The 19,445-nt window shown below is 38.7% G+C and overlaps 1 protein-coding gene across 4 annotated transcripts in view; it reads left to right on the forward strand.

The window, feature by feature from the left end:
- The first annotated feature begins 732 nt into the window (after window positions 1–732).
- RPRD1A (regulation of nuclear pre-mRNA domain containing 1A) overlaps window positions 733–19,445 on the forward strand; it is a 73,006-nt gene continuing 54,293 nt past the window's right edge. For 3 of the 4 annotated variants that reach the window (XM_007974255.3, XM_073006388.1, XM_037982364.2), the window contains exon 1: window positions 744–1,052. In XM_007974255.3, coding sequence (XP_007972446.1) covers window positions 902–1,052 — 151 coding nt within the window. In that variant the 5' untranslated portion in view covers window positions 744–901. Of the gene's footprint in view, window positions 1,053–19,445 lie in introns of all 4 variants that reach the window. The other variant, XM_007974254.3, reaches the window with a different exon arrangement.

A 19,445-nucleotide genomic window follows, 5' to 3' on the forward strand; every position in this document is an offset into this window, starting at 1 on the left:
CTTAGAGTAAGCCTTCTGGTGCAAACATGCTGGTGTTTTTTTCCAGCATTGACAGCAATTAGTGAAATTGCTAGGAAAGTGTGTTTTTATAGTTTTTAAATTTTTATTCATTTTTCACTTTTGTGGGTACATAGTAGGTGTACATACTTATGGAGTACATGAGATATTTTGGTACAGGCAATGCCTAATAATCGCATTATGCAAAGTTGGGTATCTATCCCTTTAAGCATTTATCCTTTGTTACAAACAATCCAATTACACTTTTAGTTATTTTAAAATGTACAATTAAACTATTATTGACTCTAGTCCCCCTGTTATGCTATCAAATACTACGTCCTATTTATATTTAGTCCTTCCATTAGTCCTTCTATTTAGCCCTCCTCCACTACCCTTACCAGCGTCTGGTAACCATCCTATACTCTATTTAGGAAGGTGTATTTTTAAATGTCATGCAAATAGTCTTTAAAGTGCCTGCCCCAATTTATCCCAATTTACACGCCTATATAGAGATCTGTAATCACTGCTTCCTTGACAGAGTTTCCCTTAGGGAGGGTTCAGGCCTGGCAAACTCCCACCATGCCTCTGAGACTAACCCAGGCGTCACGCCCCTGCCCATCTCCCCTGAACTTATTTCGGCTCCGCCCCTTCCGCCTGGTGGTTCCGCTTCTAGGCCGCGCGTTTTCCCAGGGCTTGCAGCAGGAGGGGCGGGGCGTGGATCCGTGTGACGTCACTGCCGGGCGGACGCCATCTTGCTGGTTTGCGGCCGGACTTGGATGAAGAGGCGGCAGTGGTGAGAGCGTGGGGAAGGGTGGGGTGAGGGGGCGAGGCCGCGGTTAGGGCGGCGAAACTCTCCTCCCCTCGGCCCCACCGCGTGGGACGGCGTGAACGTGGTGTCGGAGGGATGTCAGCCTTCTCTGAGGCGGCGCTGGAGAAGAAGCTGTCGGAGTTGAGCAACTCACAGCAGAGCGTGCAGACCTTGTCCCTGTGGCTCATTCACCACCGTAAACACTCGCGGCCCATCGTCACCGTGTGGGAGCGGGAGCTGCGGAAAGGTGAGTCCCCCGCACCTGTCGGCCGCCCCCCACCACCCGGCCGGCCTCCAGGCGTCCCCGGGAACCCCGCTTCTCCAGCGCCCCCGGCTTCCTGGCGTCGGGATGCCAGCCCGCGGTGGTCTGCGGGCTTGGAGGAGCTGCGTGCACCACGCTTCTGCAAAGTCTGGGCTTAGATATTTATTGAATAAAGGAATGAATAATTTTAAAAACTGCGGTTAGCTTAACAAGGAAACAGCAGGGGGTCGGGACTCCACAGCCAATTAGGGCGAGAAATTCAGGTGGTCAGGTATTTTTTTTCATTCTGTGAATGATAATGGAGGATATGGGAGAGAAAAGGTAGGGGAGTGGAGAGAAAAAGATTGATGTGGGTTTGGGAGTTACTTCTGTCATTTCTATAACGCAACAACTTATTCTTGTGAAATTAATAGAGAAATAGTTTTAGAAGTCTAATGTAAGAAGATGGGTGATGCAGTGGAAAAGACTCTGAATTTGTAGATTTTAGAGGATCTCAATTGGGCAAGTTTCTTACAACTTCTGGGTTGCAGATGCCTTACCTGAAAATGAGAGATTTAGATTAAGTGACCTAAAGTCCTTTCCTGTTCAATGATTATATGCCCTAATGCAGTGTCTTTGTTTTCCGAAACATTTGATAGTGTTCCTGTAAATGAAGTAAACTTTTTTGAGATGTCTGTCACTAAAACATTCAGAATCAGTTCACGTATGCAGAGCAACTTGAGCAACTTTATGTGTAAAAAATTGATTATGCTAGTGCGACTGAAAATGAAAAATTTCATTTGCTTAGTCTGAGCTTGTACTTTAATTCTTAATTCGTGGGGTAGAGTGGACACTCTTCGTTATTGTTGCAAACATCCTGATGGATATGATGGTTATCAAGTGTTAAAGGTTTTAACAAACTGTTATTAATCGAAATAGACGCTTGCTTACTGAACCTTGTGAAAGCTATATGATGTATTTACATAACAGACAAAATGTGAACCAAAATGTTGGCTGTATAGAATGGAGACAATCTGTCCTTGTATATTGTTTGTGGTTATGAAAACGTCACCCATTGTTTAGAAGAAATTGATTTACGGCCCTATTTTTCAGTTTATGTGTAGGTATATGTGTTTTGGCCCTGAATGAGGAATTCATCTTCTGTGAGTGGACAGAAAGGTTTGAGAAACACTGACATAAAGATCTGGAATGTAGCTGTGAACTTTGAAAAGTCAGGAATTAGCTTTGTTTTTACATTTTACTAGATTTCAGAATCAGTAACAGGTTTATCTTGTTTTTTGTTTTTGCAAAGAGCATTTAGAAACACATGTAATCAATGTAGGATTGGTACCTAGACTGTCTTAAGAACGATTACAAATCAGTAGAAAAATGGCAATACTGTTTATAGGCATTTCACATGAGGAAACCTGAAAGGTCAATAAATGATACTTAATCTTACAAGTCAGAAAAAGTAAGCCAGTGAGGTACCACTTTATGGTCATCACTTGGCAAAAAGTATGGCAGTATGGTTAATTGTTGCAGACGAAGAGAAACAGAAACTCTTACACCACTCGGCGGAAATGTAAAAACATGTAGCTATTTTGTAGATCAACTTAGTTGATGAAGTTGGAGGTATATATTAAATATATCCTTTGACCTAACAGTTTTCTTTCTAGGAATATTTTCTAGAAATAAGTATTGTGCTCAAGGATTATGTTTATTGCAGCTTCATAACAAAATTGAAAGCAAGTGAGACCATGTCTTTACAAAAAATAAGAAAAACAAAAAACCATTCCATTAGCTTGAGAATGGGCAAATAAATTGTGATATTGATAAAATGTAATACTATCCAAAAGTTCTCACGAGTGAACTAGAGCTGCATGAAACAACGTGTCTGAACTGGGAAACAACAAACAAAATCTTGAGCTAAGAAAACAAGGTACAGACAAATAATGCTATGGGGTAAAGTTTAAAAACATGCAAAACAGTACTCCTTTTATTTATAGATACCTATATTAGAATATGCGTAGTAGTGATTAACACCATTTTCCAAGATAGTGGTTGCCATAGAAGAAAGCTATCTAATATTTCATGTATTTAAGAAAATGTTGGTGCAAATGTAGGAAAATTGTAAGATATGCTTTTAGCAAGGTTTGTGATGTTTCCATATGTTTAAGTGTTTCATAAGTAGAAAAAGTTAAAGCATATAAAAAGATGTTTTAGGAGGAGGGTGGTAGTGATGATGGTGTTGATAGTAATGGTGATGCTGATGAACATACCGCTGCTGCTGCAATCCTCATATTAGCCTGGCCTACTCTGCCAAGGGTTTCCTTTTCTTGACGGATGACTGCTTTTGTAGAGTGTAGCCTTTGTGTCCTTCCCCTTCCTTGCAGTTTTGCTCATCAACTTCAGGATTCTCATCTCCAGTGGTTTAATGATAATGGCAATGACTTACTGAGTACCAGACATTCTTTTAGTTATTTTCCCATATCTTGAATCACATTATCTCTGCAGAATAATTACAAAAGAAATCAATCAATCTTGAAAATATATTACAACAAACTAAGGAAAATTAGTTGAACATTTTGTGTTAAGCCAGGCCTTCTTTAGTTTCTCAAAGTGTAAAGACAAAAATGTGACAGTGGGAGAAGCTACTGTTCAAAGTATAAGAATGAGTGGGATACCGTGGCTCATGCCTGTAATCCCAGCACTTTAGGAGGCTGAGGGAGGTGGATTGCCAGAGCTCAGGAGTTTGAGACCAGCCTGGCCAACATGGCAAAACCCTGTCCCTACAAAAAATACCAAAATTAGCTGGGCGTGATGGCGCGGGCCTAAGCTACTCAGGAAGCTGAGGTTGGAGGATCACTTGAGTCCAAGAGGTACAGGCTGCAGTGAGCCAAGTGCGCCACTGCTCTCCAACCTGGGCGACAGAGCAAGGCCCTGTCTCAGAAAATAAACAAAAAAATTAAGAATGAATGGTTAAATTATATATGTTAGATATGGTAGCCATTCAGTTATGAAGGTTTCCCTTCTTTTTCTACCTTCCTTATCTTTGTCTCCTTTAATGAAAGAATTTCTGTTTGGAGGGATAAACCTCAAGACCTTTATGAAGACCAAAATGACATATAATTTTCCTGATAAATGCAGTAAAGTGTCACCAAAAATGTAAGTGACCATTTTGTTACTTCTTTATTAAGATGTAATTCACATACCACACCGTTCATCCATTCAAGGTATACTATTCAGTGATTTTTAATATGTTTATAGAATTGTAAAGCTGTCACCAATTTTAGAACATTTTTGTTACCCAGAAAGAAACTCCATGCCATTTAGCTGTTGTCCCCAGTCCCCCATCTTTCCCAACCCTAGGCAACTGCTAATTTACTTTACCTCTATAAGTTGGACTATTTTTACTGTTTCATATAAATAGAATTACATAGTATGTGGTCTTTTGCACGTTTTCCATCCAGGCTATAACATAGATGAGCCTGGAAAACATGCTAACTAAAAGAAGCCAGTTGCAAAAGACCACTTTCTGTCCTTCAGTCCTTTTTATGGCAGAATAATATTCTGTTGTATGAATTTAGCCATTCATCAGTTGATAGACGTTTGAGTTATTTCCACTTTTTGGCTGTTATAAGTAATGCTGCTGTGAGCACTCCTGTACAAGGTTTTGTTTTGTTTTGTTTTGTTTTTGTGGATATGTTTTCATCTTGGATATTTACTGAGGAGTGGAATTTCTGGGTCATATGGGAATCCTATGTTCAACCTTTTGAGGATCTACCAGGCTATTTTCTGCAGTGAGTACATCTTTTTAAAATACATTCCTACCAACAGTGTATGAGGGTCCAATTTCTCTACATCCTTGCTAATATTTGTTATCTGTCTTTTTGATTACAGCTGTCCTAGTGGGTGTGAAGTGGTATCTCATTATGATTTTGATATGCATTTCCCAGATGACTAATTATGCTGAGCCTATTTTCATGTACTTACTGGCCATTTGGATGTTGTCTGGAGAAATATTTATTCTGCCTATTTTAAAATTTGTCTTTTTATTACTGAGTTGTAAGTGTTCCCAATGTTCCCAATGTATACTAGGTACAAGTATTGTATTATATTCATACCACCAATATTTTCTTCCATTCAGTGGGTTGTCTTTTTACTTTCATAATAATGTCCTTTAAACTGTTTTAAACTGTAAATGTCTCAGTCAATGCTAGGCTAAATTATAAAACTTAATATACATTATTTATATTCATTTCTGTAGAAATATTGACCATGAACATACCTGAACTTAGAAACCAACACTAACATTTGGGCTCTTTTCTACACACACTCACTGAAAGATCTCTATAAGAGCTGTAGAAAACAAGATAGATAGGAAGAAATTGTTTGTAGTTGGTGAAGGTCACTGCCCTCCCTTGTCTGGTGATTGTATCCTTTGTACCAGCCTCTTTTATGTTATATTGGTGTCTTAACAAAACTATAAGTGCCTCAACCCCTTAAAGTATGTTAATTCACCCTGTATTTATTGATTGTGTATTACGGTGGTAAAGAAAAGACAAGTTTATTCCTGCCCTCAGAATTTATAGTCTCGTGGTAAGGGCAACCAATAAACAAAACATTTTTAATATAAATTTTGTGTTTAGTTCTTTGAAGGAGGAAATCTTTAGTTAGGGAAATCATCTCTGCAAGGTGATGTTTAATAGAAGACCTCTTTGAACAAGTTGGGGGGGTTTGGGCCTGCAGCCACTGGGAATATGTGAAAGTGCTGAGGTGATAAATAGCTTTGGATGCAAAGAGCCAAACCTGGAAATGGTCGGCCTTTGAATGCCTTTTAACTGTGTTTCCTAATTTTTTTTTTTTTTTTTTTTTTTAAATGAGACAGTGTCTCACTATGTTGCGGAGGCTGCTCTTGAACTCGAGCTCAGGTAATCTTCATGCCTCAGCCTCCCAAGTAGCTGGGACTACAGGTGCACACTACCATAGGGTTGGCAACAATTAAAATAATACATTATTTAAGGTTTAGATTTTCCTCCTATTTGTAATCATTTGTTGAAATGAGCACTTTTTCATCAGTAAGCTATGCTAGATATCTTTCAGGGAACTAATTACCATTTCATATTGTATTATAGGTTGGGGAGTTACATATTGGTTGTGAAGTAGATAGTAGGCTCCTTCGCGTTGTTTTCCCATTTCAATTTTTAGCTTCCATAGCCCCAGCATACTGCGTTGGATGAAAGATCTTAAATATTTGTTGAATTAACATTCGTATTCACTAATACGACTTTAAATTTGTAAGATGTGCTAAAATAAGTACTGTATATTCTTGGCTGTTCTTACTAATTTGGTTTTAGAAAAATGGAGAAGTTAAAGAACATTTTTCATTTGCTTTAAAAATATATAGCAATATAAATCCTAAAAATGAGGAGATTCTGTTTTAAGTTGACAATTCAGTGACTTTTATATTGTCTGATACTGTTACTCGTTTCTCTTTCAGAGTTAGAATTGGAAAAAGTAGACAATGCTTGCACCTTCTAAGTTCTTATATTGAAGAGGATTAATGTTGTCAAACTGACCATGATGACTCCCATGTAGTGCATGTCCAGGCTGGGCAACAGAGTGAGACCCTGTCACAAAAAATACAAGAAATTTCTTCTGTTTTCTTTATTCAAGAAATACTTATTGACCTCCTTACTCTCTTAGTGAACAAGGATGATTGGGCACATAAAAAGACATATAGCTGTCTTCATGGAGCTTACGTATCAGCCAGGCAAGTGCACTCTGCTAAACTAGTAACTGCACAGTAATACAAAGGAGAAATGTAATTGGGAACCTATCCTAGTTTATGGAATTAGGGAAGGGTCCTTTGATTTAAGATTTGAAGTATATGTAGAATTTACTAGGAGCTGTACCAAGAATATAGACATAGGTTTTAGCTGTTGTAATCATTCGAATGTAGAACAACATTATTTGAGTTTTCAAATAGAACATTTCCGTTCATAAGTCCTTTCTGGAGGTAGACAGGATAATACACATTTAGATCAACTTTAATTTTTTAATTTGTTTTTGAGACAGGGTCTTACTCTCTCACCCAGGTGCAGTGGCATGATCTCGACTCACAGCAACCTCTGCCTCCTGGGCTTAAGTGATCCTCCCACTTCAGCCCCCTGAGTACTGGGACTCTAGGTGCATACCACCATACCTGGCTAATAATTGTTTTTGCATTTTTTGTAGAGACCATGTTTGCCATATTGCCCAGGCTGATTTCAAACTCCTGGGCCCAAGTGATCCTCCTGTTTTGGCCTCCCAAAGTGCTGGGATTTTAGGCATGAGCCATGGAGCCTGGGTTAGATAAACTTTTAGTGTTTTATGTCTGAAAATAAGTGTCTTAAGGTGTGTGTGTGTGTGTGTGTGTGTGTGTGTGTGTGAGAGAGAGAGAGATATGTTTGTTGTTGTTTTTGAGAGACAGGGTTTGGCTCTGTTGCCCAGGCTGGAGTGTGTTGGCAGATCAGGGCCCACTGCAGCCCCAACCTCCTAGGCTCAGTCAATCCTCCTAAGTAGCTAGGACCACAGGTGCATGCCACCATGCCTGGCTGATTTTTTCTTTTTTTCTTTTTTTTTTTTTTTTTTTGATAGAAACAGGGTCTTGCCATGTTGCTGAGGCTGGTCTTGAACTCCTGGGCTCAGATGATCCTCCTGTCTTGGCCCCACAACGTGCTGGGGTTATAGGTGTCAACATTACTCCTCGCCTTTCTTATTTTTTGTTTGTAAAAATATATTAAGAGGATTATACAGAAAAAAGAAAAATAAAAGGATTATAATGATGAATTATTTATTTAGTCACCTTGCTGTCATCTGAGTGTTGTGGTCATTTTGGTTCTCTTGCATAACTCGTGGCTGTTCTAAGGTGCCTATTCGTCTTGTTCTCCTTTTTATAGCTTTTTCTTACTCCTTTTTACCTGTAATAACTTATAATTTTTTTTTTAACAAGGTTTACCATGCTTATGTTAAATGCTTGGATTTTCCAGGTGTGTTTTTAAAAACATTTAGTAGGTAATATGTGTATAAAATGAAATTTAAAAGGCATAAAAGGCTGGGCGTGGTGGCTGACGTAATCCCAGCACTTTGGGAGGCTGAGGTGGGCAGATCACTTGAGATCAGGAGTTCATGACCAGCCTAGCCAATATGGTGAAACCCTGTCTCTACTAAAAATACCAAATTTAGCTGGGTGTGGTGGCGGGCATCTGTAATCCCAGCTACTTGGGAGGCTGAGGCAGGAGAATCACTTGAACCTGGGAGGTGGAGGTTGCAGTGAGCCGAGATTGTGCCACTACATTCTAGCCTGGGAATCAAAGCTAGATCCCACCTAAAAAAAACAAAAAAAAAGGCCGAAAGCCTGTAAAGAATGATATATGGGTTCTTTCCATTCCTATTTCCTCCTTAACCATTTCTCTACCCAGAATCAGTCTGTTAACAGTTTAATGGCATTGCTTTGTTTTAAAAAACGATTGTATTATATTTCATTTTATGGATATGTCAAAATTTACGTAATTGTTACTCTGTTGATGAACGTTTAGGATGTCTGTTTTTTCTATTAAAATGTGTATGTCGTTAGTAAATATACTAGTATTTTCTTAATGGTTTTAGGTGATGATTTAAGAGACCTTGATAGACGGGCTAGGCATTAGTGTATCACACCATTTTGTGAAAAGTTCATTACTTTGAGTTTTTCTATGTATCGGTGTGTATTCTCACTCTCACTCTGTTGCATTGATCTGTCTACTCATGTAGCACTGTTATACTCTTTATTATGTTTTCATGGCTGATAGGACATATACCCTCTCTGACATGCTTTTTTCCCTTCAGCAATTACTCTTCCCTGTTGCAGAATTTTCTTGTGTATTCTTGTTTTGTTTTTCTATATAAACTCTAGAATCAACTTGTTATTTACAAGAACAAATTTTTTGGTATTTCTGGAATTATCACTTTAATTTGTTACGGTATCTAAAAGAGAATGTATGTCTTTATGATGGCAGATGTCAGGCTGAGAACTGTGCAATCTTATTTTAAATGTGTATTTAATTGTTTAAGTGATTTTCAAACTTCTTCAGATGTCACTTCTTGATGCTTTGTAAAAAAACTCTGTAAAGAGTATCATGAAATGCACATTTAAGTTAAAAATAATTGTCTAACTTTGTGCTAAATGTATCTTAACTTGATTCTTGTACAGGCTAATGGAAGTATTGAAGGATTAAGTCGCATTATGAAAAAAGACTTAAAACTGAAAACATCAATTAGTTTTTCTGTAAGTTGGGAAAATGGTTTGTATTGATTGATTTTTGTGATAGCACATTGTGGTCCAGTTAAAGGAACATCATTTTGCTTCAGCATATGGTTTAAAAATACCTTAGACATTTAATCTAGCAAATCATTTTTGTCAAGGACTGTATTTTTGCCAAACTATCAAAAAATTCAGTTTTCTTAGTTGAATATCATGAGGTATTATCTTGAACAGCATTTGTGATGGTTAATTTTCTTTGTCAACCTGACTGGGCAACAGGATGCCCAGACATTCAGCCAGCCATTTCTGGATATGTGTGTGGAGGTGTTTTCTGGATGAGATGAACATTTGAATCAGACAGAAAAGCAGATGCCCTCCCTAATGTAAGTAGGACTTACCCAGCCAGTTGAAGACATAAATAGAACGAAAAGGTTGATTTTTCCATGAATAAGAGAGAACTTCTGCTGACTGCCTTTGAGCCTGGACTTTTTTTTTTTTTTTCTCTTTTTTCTTTTTTTCTCCTGCCTTTGGACTCAAACTGAAGTATTGGCTGCTCTTCCAGGTCTCCAGTTTGCTAGCCTTCAGACTGGAATTACACCATTGGTAGTCCTGGTTCTTAGGCCTTTGGACTTGGACTGGAACTACTCCATTGGCTCCCCTGGGTCTTCAGGCTCTCCTGCAGTCTGAACTGCAGATCTTGGGACTTGTCAGCTTCCAGATTCCCATGGCTGATTCCTTATAATCAGTCACTATTTCTCTCTCTGTCCTATTGATTCTATTTCTTTGGAGATCCCCAAGTAAAAGTAATTTGAGCACTTCATCTAGATTTACTAACATTTTATTTATTTACTTCTTTATTTATTTTGAGATGGAGTCTCGCTCTGTTGCCCAGGCTGGAGTGCAGTGATGTGACCTTTGCTCACTGCAACCTCCGCCTCCCTGGTTCAAGTGATTCTCCTGCCCCGGCTTCCCGAGTAGCTGGGATTACAGGCACCCACCACCACATCTGGTTAATTTTCTATTTTTAGTAGAGACGGTGTTCATCATGTTGGCCAGGTTGGTCTTGAAGTCCTGACCTCAAGTGATCTGCCTGTCTTGGCCTCCTAAGGTGCTGGGGTTACAGGCATGAGCCACCATGCCCGGCCATAGATTCACTAGCATTTAATTGGTAAATCAGTTAGTACGGGTTTATAATTTGATGCTTTAGATGATGTTTTTAGTTTCTGTCATAAATACACTGATGATTCGATGATCTTTTTCTGTAGCCCCAGTCTCAGCGTCACTGAATGGCATTTCCTGCACATCCCAAACTCATTGTGCACATAAACGCTTTTTTGTCATCTTCCCCTATTCCCATTCCTCTTCTATTGCTTTGCCTTTCCTATTTCAGTGAAGGGCATTACTAATCTTCTAGTTGCCTATGCTCAGAACTTCAAGATTGTTTCAACCTCTTTCTTCATAGTTTTCTCACCTTCAGCTTTTTAAATTATTTTTGGCAGTATCTCCCTTGCTTTTCCTTTTTCACCCCACTGCCTAGGTCTCATATTTACTAATATTCTTGCTGTAGCTTCCCAGCAGATCTCCTTGTATCTAATCTCATTCACCTACTAGCTGTCCTCCTTACTCATGTTAACACAGAATTACTATATGACCCAGTAATTCCACTCCTAGATACATGTCTATGAGACTTGGAAACAGATATTCAAACAAATACTTTATAAGAATTCTCATAATAGGACTGTTCATAGTGACCAAACGATTGAAACAACCTGCATGTTCATTAGCAGATGAATGGATAAACAAATATGGTATATCCACATGCTGGAATATTATATTTAGCTATAAAAAGGAATGAAATACTGATACATTCTACAGTGTTGAGCAACCTCAGAAACGTGCAAAGCAAAAGAAGTCAGACACAAAAAGTCACATATTGTGTAATTTCATAATATATGGAATATCTAGAATAGGTAAGTCCATAATCCTCCTGGGGGCTAGAGTGAAGAGAGGAATGGCGAATAACTACTTAGTGGGTGTGGGCTTGTCTTTGGAGGTGCTGAAAATATTTTGGAACTAGATGGAGGTAATGGTTGCACAATCTTACAAATGCAGTAAAGACCCCTGAATTGTATGCTTTAATGTGGTTAAATTTATGGTATGTGAGATTCACTTCAGTTTTATAAATGATGTATCTTGTACTTTAATGTGTCTGTGTGCTTTTATGTACTTTTTCTTTTTTCTGTTTCTCCTCTATCCCCTAGTCTCCAGACTCTCATGACAACTCCTCTCTTCAGGTTTTTATAGTCTCTCCTGGGAAGAATTAATTGTTCACCCACCCATCATCCCTAGTTCTGTTTTTTGAGATGGGTTCTTTAAAACATTTTTGAATTAAACTTTAAAACTTTAAATTTATAATTTAAATTTATAATTTATAAACTTTATAATTTAAATTTATTATTTCAGTTAACATCTTAAATTTGAATTGAGGTTGGGCGTTGGGCGTTGGGCATGGTGACTCACACCTGTAATCCCAGGTGGCTGACACCTGTGATCTGCCCGCCTCGTGATCTGCCGAGGTGGGCAGATCACGAGGTCAGGAGCTTGAGACCAGCCTGGCCAACATGGTGAGACCCTGTCTCTACTAAAGATACAAAAAATTAGCCAGGTGTGGTGGTGCATGTAATCCCAGCTACTCAGGAGGCTGAGGAAGGAGAATCACTTGAGCCCAGGAGGTGGAGGTTACAGTGAGCCAAGATCGTGCCATTGCACTCCGGCCTGGGTGACAGGGCAAGATTCTGTCTCAAAAAAATAAAAATAAAAAAAAATAATTTTTTAAAAAATTGATACCAACTTATCTTCAATAGGATACAAAAACTCTGTTCCTCTATAGCCCTATCCTCCTTTTATGTTATCACAAATTACATCTTTACATTTTGTATACCATTTGATAAACTTACATTTTATGCATTTGATTTTTAAATCACATAGGAAACAAAAAGAGAAGTGACAGACCAAAAAAACAACAATATTGGCTTTTATATTTACTTAGGGAGTTACCTTTATTGATGTTCATTATTTCTTATGGCTTCTAGTTACTATCTAGTATCCTTTAATTTCATCCTGAAGAACTCTCTTTAGGATATCTTGTAGGTCAGGTATAATAGTAGCAAACTCTGTCAGCTTTTATTTAGCTTGAAATGCCTTAATTTCTCCTTTAGTTTTGAAGGATTGTTTTGCTAAGTATAAAATCTTGGTTGACAGTTTTTTTTTTTTTTTTCTGTTAGGATGTTAAATACATTGTCTCACTGTTTTCTGGTCTCATGGTTTCTGATGAGAAATTGGCTTTTAATCTTGCTGCTTTCAAGATTCTCGTTGTCTTTGTTTTTGACAGTTTGATTATAATGTGTCTTAGTATGGGTTTCTTTGAGTTTATGTTGCTTGAAGTTTGTTAAGCTTTTTGGATTTGTAGATTCATGTCTGTCTTCAAGTTTTGGAGTTTTTAGCCATTATTTAATCATGTATCATTTCTTCATCCTTTTCTCTTGCTTTTCTTTTTGTAACTTCATAATGCATTTGTTAATTGGCAGATCCATTAGACTGTGTTCATTTCTCTTCATTCTTTTTCTTTCTGCTCCCCAGACTCAATAATTTTACTTAGGCTTGTTTGTCCTTATACTTGTTATATTAACACACATCTTGATGATACCAAAAGCAAAGGTGGGTGAAAACTAGTAGCACCTAATCATTAATTAAGACAAACTGTACTAGTAATCATTGCACAGTTTTCCATTAAACAACCTTCGTGGGTCTATGTATACATGAATTTTCTTCCTGAGGCAGCAAGACACCAACTCCCTAAGTTTTGGGGGGGTCAAAAATTATATGCAGGTTTTTGATTGTGTGATGGATTGGTGCCTGTAACACCTGTGTTATTTAAAAGTCAACTGTATTTTTAATGCCACACACTCACAGTTTAAAAAAAAAATCAGTTGTATCTGATGTGCACATTAAAAGCCGTTAAAAAAAAAAAAAAAAAATTAATTCTGGTGTGGTAGTTCACACCTGTAATCCCAACACTTTTGGAAGCTGAGGTGGGTGGATTGCTTGAGCCCAGGAGTTTGAGATCAACCTGGGCAACATGGTGAAACCCCGTCTCTACAAAAAAAAAAAATACAAAAATTAGCTGGGTTTGGTAGTGTGTGCTGTAGTCTCAGCTATTCTCTGATGACTAATGATGGTGAGCATAGTTTCATGTACTTACTGATTTTCTGTATATCTTTTTTGGATAAATGTCTGTTCAGGCAGTTTGCCTGTTTTGAATTGAGTTGTTTTTTGTTGTTGAATTGTAGGAGTTTTATATGTGTGTGTGCGCGCGTGTGTGTGTGTGTGTGTATATATATATATACTGGCTATTAATCTCTTAGAAGTTCAATGATTTGCAAGCCATATATGACATGCATCTTGATGATACAAAAGCAAAGCTGGGTGAAAACCAGTAGCACCTAATCATTAATTAAGGCAAACTATAGTAGTAATCATTGCACAGTTTTCCATTGAACAACATACTCTGAGGTTGGAGGATCCTTGACTCAGGAGGTTGGGGCTGTGGTGAGCCATGGCTGTGCCACTGCACTCCAGCCTGGGTGACAGAGTGAGACCCTGTTTTGTTTTTTTTTAATGTATATGTATACACACATATATACGTATGTATGTATAACATATATAAATGTATATATAACAAAATTTACAATTTCAACCTTTTTTATTGTACAGTTCCGTGGCATTAAGTACATTCAGTTGTTGTTAGCACTCATCATTATCTCCAGAACTTTTTTCCATTTCCCCAAACTGAAACTTTGTATCCATTAAACATTAACCCCCCATTTTCTTCTCCCCCAGCAACTCTTTTATTTTCCGTCTCTGTGCACATCAAAAGCACAAGCAGATACCACTTTACATCCATTAGAATGGCTATTATCAAAAAGCAGAAAATAACAAATGTTAGTGAGGATGTCAGAACAAGTAAGAACCCTGGCACACTGCTGGCCAGAATATAAAATGGTGCAGCTGCTATAGAAAACTGTATGACAGTTTCTAAAAAATTTAAATATACAATTACCATGATTCAGCAATTCCATCTGAGTATAAACTCCTAAAGAATAGAGGGACTCAAACAGATATGTGCACACCCATAATTCCAGTGTTCCACAGCAGCATTATTCACAATAGCTAAAAGGTGAAAGCAACCAAAGTGTCCAACAACAGATAAATGAATAAACACAATGTAGTATATACATACAGTGGAGTCATTCAGCCTTAAAAAGAAAAGGTATTCTGACACATGCTACAACATGGATGTACCTCAAAAACATTATGCTAAGTGAATTAAACCAGTCACAAAAGAACAAATTGTATGATTCCATGTACATGAGACACCTAGAGTAGTCAAATTCATAGGTCTGACATGGGTCCATGTATACATGAATTTTCTTCCTGAGGCAGCAAGACCACCAACTCCCTAAGTTTTGGGGGGGAGTCAAAGATTATATGCAAGTTTTTGATTATGTGATGGGTTGGTGCCTGTAACACCTGTGCTATTCAAAAGTCAACTATTTTTAACGCCACACACTCACAGTTAAAAAAAAAAAAAAGTCAGTTTTACCTAATGTGCACATTAAAAGCAGTAAAAATGGCCAATTTTGTTAAATCTTGATCCTTGAGTACATTTTTGTGTGTGTGCATTTTTTCATTGTGGTAAAAATAATACACGGCAGGGTCTGGTGGCTCACGCCTGTAATCCCAGCACTTTGGGAGGCCGAGGTGGGTGGATCACCAGAGGTCAGGAGTTTGAGACCAGCCTAGCCAACGTGGCAGAACCCCATCTCTACTAAAAATACAAAAATTAGCCGGCAGTGGTGGCGCACGCCTCTAATCACAGCTACTCAGGAGGTTGAGGAGGAGAATGGCTTGAACCTGGGAGGCAGACGTTGCAGTGAGCCGAGTTCATGCCTCTGCACTCCAGCCTGCACAATTCAGCTCTGGCTGAACACACTTATTCGCTGTAAAAGTTTTTTTTTTTTTTTTTTTTGATAAATTCCTTGGGGTTTGCTTTGTAGATAATCATGTCATCTGCAAATAGGGATAGTTTTATGTCTTTTGTAATTTTTGGTCTTTTATTTCCTTTTCTTGCCCTGTTGTACTTGCTATAATATCCAGCATCATGTGTAATAAGACTGATGAGAATAAACAGTTATTGCCTTGTTCCTGATCAACATTCAGTCTTTATCCATTGTTATGGAATGTTAGCTGTAGGGTTTTTTTCTTTTCTCTTCTTTTTTTTAGGTACTTTTTATCAAATTGAGGAAATTCTGTATTCTTGATTTCTGAGGGATTTTATCATGAATGGTTGTTGAATTTTGTCAGAAGCCTTTTCTGCATTAATTGGTTTGACCATGCAGTTTTTCTTTTTAGCCTGTTAATACGGTGGATCACATTGATGTTCTCATCTTGAACTAGCTTTGCATTCCTGGAATAAATTACACTTATCTGTGTTGTATAATTCTTTTTGTATGTTGCTGAATATTATTTACTAATATTTTGTTAAGAATGTTTACATCTGGCTGGGCGCGGTGGCACATGCCTGTAATCCCAGCACTTTGGGAGGCTGAGATGGGTGGATCACCTGAGGTCGGGAGTTCGAGACCAGCCTGACCAACATGGAGAAGCCCCGTCTCTACTAAAAATACAGAATCAGCCAGGTGTAGTGGTGCATGCCTGTAGTCCTAGCTACTTGGGAGGCTGAGTCAGGAGAATTGCTTGAACCTGGGAGGCTGAGGCAGTGGTGAGGCCAGATCACGTCATTGTGCTCCAGCTTGGGTAACAAGAGCGAAACTCTGTTATTAAAAAATAAAAAAGGAATGGGTACATCTGTATTAACGAAGACTGTTGGTTTGTAGTTTTCCTTTTTTTGGGTTCTGTGTCTGGTTTTGATATCAGAGTGCCATAGCACTAACTTCATAAAATGAATTGAGATGTGTTCCCTCTTCTATTTCTAGAAGAGATTGTGTAGAATTTTAAAGATTCTTTAAACATTTGGTAAAATTCTCTGGTGGAAACCATCTGGATCTGAAGATTTTTTTAGGGGGAAATTTTAAGATTGAGAACTCAATTTCCTTAATTGTTATAGAGCTATTCAAATCTGTTTCATACTGAGTGAGTTGTGGTAGCTTGTATTATTTGAGGAAGTGGTCCATTTTATCTAAGTTGTCAAAGTTATATGCCTAGAGTTTTTCATAGTATTTCCTTTTTATCCTTTGGATGCCTGTAAAGTCTGTAGTGATATCCTGTTTTATTCCTGATATTGATAATTCGTGTCTTCCCTCTTATTTCTTTGTCGTTCTGGCTAGAAACTTTTCAGTTGTATTGATCTTTTCAAATAACCAGTGCTTTGCTTCATTTATTTAATTTTTTTCTGCATTTTTATTTTTTATTTTCATTGATCTCTGCTCTAGCCTTTATTATTTCATTCCTTTTACTCGCTTGGGTTAATTTTGTTCTTTTTCTAGGTTCTTGAAGTGGGAACTTATTACAGATTATTGATTTGAGACTATTTGTACCTTTAGTGTTCAGAATTTCTCTCAGCACTGCTTCAGCTATGCCCCACAGATTTTTGATATGTTGTATTTTCAACATATTTTATTTATTTATTTATTTTTTGAGACGGAGTCTCGCTCTGTCGCCCAGGCTGGAGTGCAGTGGCCGAATCTCAGCTCACTGCAAGCTCCGCCTCCCGGGTTTATGCCATTCTCCTGCCTCAGCCTCCCGAGTAGCTGGGACTACAGGCGCCCGCCACCTCGCCCGGCTAGGTTTTTGTATTTTTTAGTAGAGACGGGGTTTCACCGTGTTAGCCAGGATGGTCTCGATCTCCTGACCTCGTGATCTGCCTGTCTCGGCTTCCCAAAGTGCTGGGATTACAGGTTTGAGCCACCACGCCCGGCCTTAGCATATTTTATATGCTAGTTAATAAAGGATTTTTATGATGGCTGCTTGCTTTATTTATTTTTTTATTTCTAGACAGGGTCTTGCTCTGTTGCCCAGGCTGGAGTATGGTGGTGTGATCGTAGCTCACTGTAACCTCCAACCTCTGGGCTCAGGCAAGCCTCCTGAGTAGCTGGGACTACAGGTATGAGCCACTATGCCTAATTTTTTAATTTTTATTTTTGTAGAGATGGGGGTCTCATTGTGTTGCCCAGCCTTGGCGGCTGCTTTAAAGTCTTTGTAAGATCATGTAAACCTCTCTACTTTGTGTTGGGATCTGTTGCTGTTTTTCCCCATTCTGTTTCATATCTTCCTGGTTCTTGATATGGAGTGATTTTTTTTTTTTTTAATGGATACAATGGATTTGGGGATGTTATGAGACTCTAGGTGGTTGTTGTTGGTTTTTGTTTTTGTTTTTGAGATGGGCTCTCACTCTGTCACCCAGGCTGAAGTACGGTGGCACCTCACTTCATGACCTCCCAGGCTCAGCAATCCTCCCACCTTCTGAATCTTCCCATCTCAGCCTCCTGAATACCTGGGATTACAGGCATGCATCACCATGCCTGGGTGATTTTTTCTGTGTTTTTTGTGAAGGCGGGGTTTGAGCATGTTGCCCCGGCCTGGCCTTGAACTCCTGAACTCAAGCAGTCCACCCACCCCGGCCTCCTATAATGCTGAGATTACAGTCATGTGCCACTGTGCTTAGCCAAGATGATAGATCTTATTTAATTTTAATTTAACTGGGTTTCTCTGACATTGCCTCATCAGGAGAAGGAGGTACTGTGGTACTGTTGTGTGCGAGTAGAAGTTCTGGCTTTCCAGTAGGTCTCCGCTGACATCGTGGGGAGGGGAGGAGGAGTATATGTTCCCATTACTGCCGTACCATGGTGAAAGTCCTGTTGTTCCCCTAGGCCTCCTGTGATACAGCCCAGTGGGGATTGTTTTCTTATTGCTAAGTGGAGTTGGAAGTCCAGGTTCCCTACTTTGCCTTCTCTGACACTACTCTAGTGGGAATGTTGGGCTCCACATTACAGTACTGTGAGGGTGGAAGTCTAGGCTTACCGTTTTCTTTGCTAGTATGGGTGTGGCAGAAGTTTTTTTCTATGGTGTTTGGCTGGAGCAGAACTGTTTTTGTGCTGTTATTATAGGCATGAGGCACCATGCCTGGCCTGTTTTCTTTTTTTAAGTATCATTTTCAGCTCATGGATTTTTATATGTTTGTATTTCAGACAATTGTTATTTTTGATGCTCTTTTGTCAGTGGCAGCCTCTTGGAAGTTTGCTTGTGTCTTTTGGATACAATTGCAGTTTGTAAAATCACTTTTATCCTTTCTAGCATGACAAGATGTCCTTGGTACATTTTGTGCGTTTCCTGCTTTTATTTGCCAGAGGACGTGAGACTTGACACGCTTTTATTTAGTTATTTTATTTTTTATATTTTTTGATACCAAGTCTTGCTCTGTTGTCCAGACTGGAGTGCAGTGGTGTGATCTTGGCTCACTGTAACTTCCACCTCCTGGGTTCAAGTGATTCTTGTGCCTCAGCTTCCTGAGTAGCTCTAGGGATTACAGGCTACTTGTGTAATTACAGATTACACAATGCCTGGCTAATTTTTGTATTTTTAGTAGAGATGGTGTTTCACCATGTTGGCCAGGCTGGTCTCGAACTCCTGTCCTCTGATGATCCACCCGCCTCAGCCTCCAAAAATGCTGGGATTACAGGTGTGAGCTTCCGTGTCTGGCTTTGATCTGCTTTTATTAATGAAATGTTTTTTAGGGACACAGTATGGGGCTTGAAAGTGCTGATTGATTTCATTGTAATTTACATTTAATTACAGTTTCCCTTTGAACAATATGGGTTTGAACTGCCCAGGTCTACTTCTATGTGAATTTTTTTCAGTAAAAGTTACATGAGTGTGTTTGCCTTCCCTTCCACCTCCTCCAACGCCTTCTGCCTCCGATGCTCCTGAGACAGCAAGACCAACCGCTCCTCTTCCCCCTCTTCCTCCTTAGACTATTCAACATTAAAATGACGAAGAGAAAACCTTTTTGATGAAAACACCTCCACTTAATAATAAAT

The sequence above is a fragment of the Chlorocebus sabaeus genome, chromosome 18, assembly GCF_047675955.1.
Source record: "Chlorocebus sabaeus isolate Y175 chromosome 18, mChlSab1.0.hap1, whole genome shotgun sequence".
NCBI classification, from domain to species: domain Eukaryota; kingdom Metazoa; phylum Chordata; class Mammalia; order Primates; family Cercopithecidae; genus Chlorocebus; species Chlorocebus sabaeus.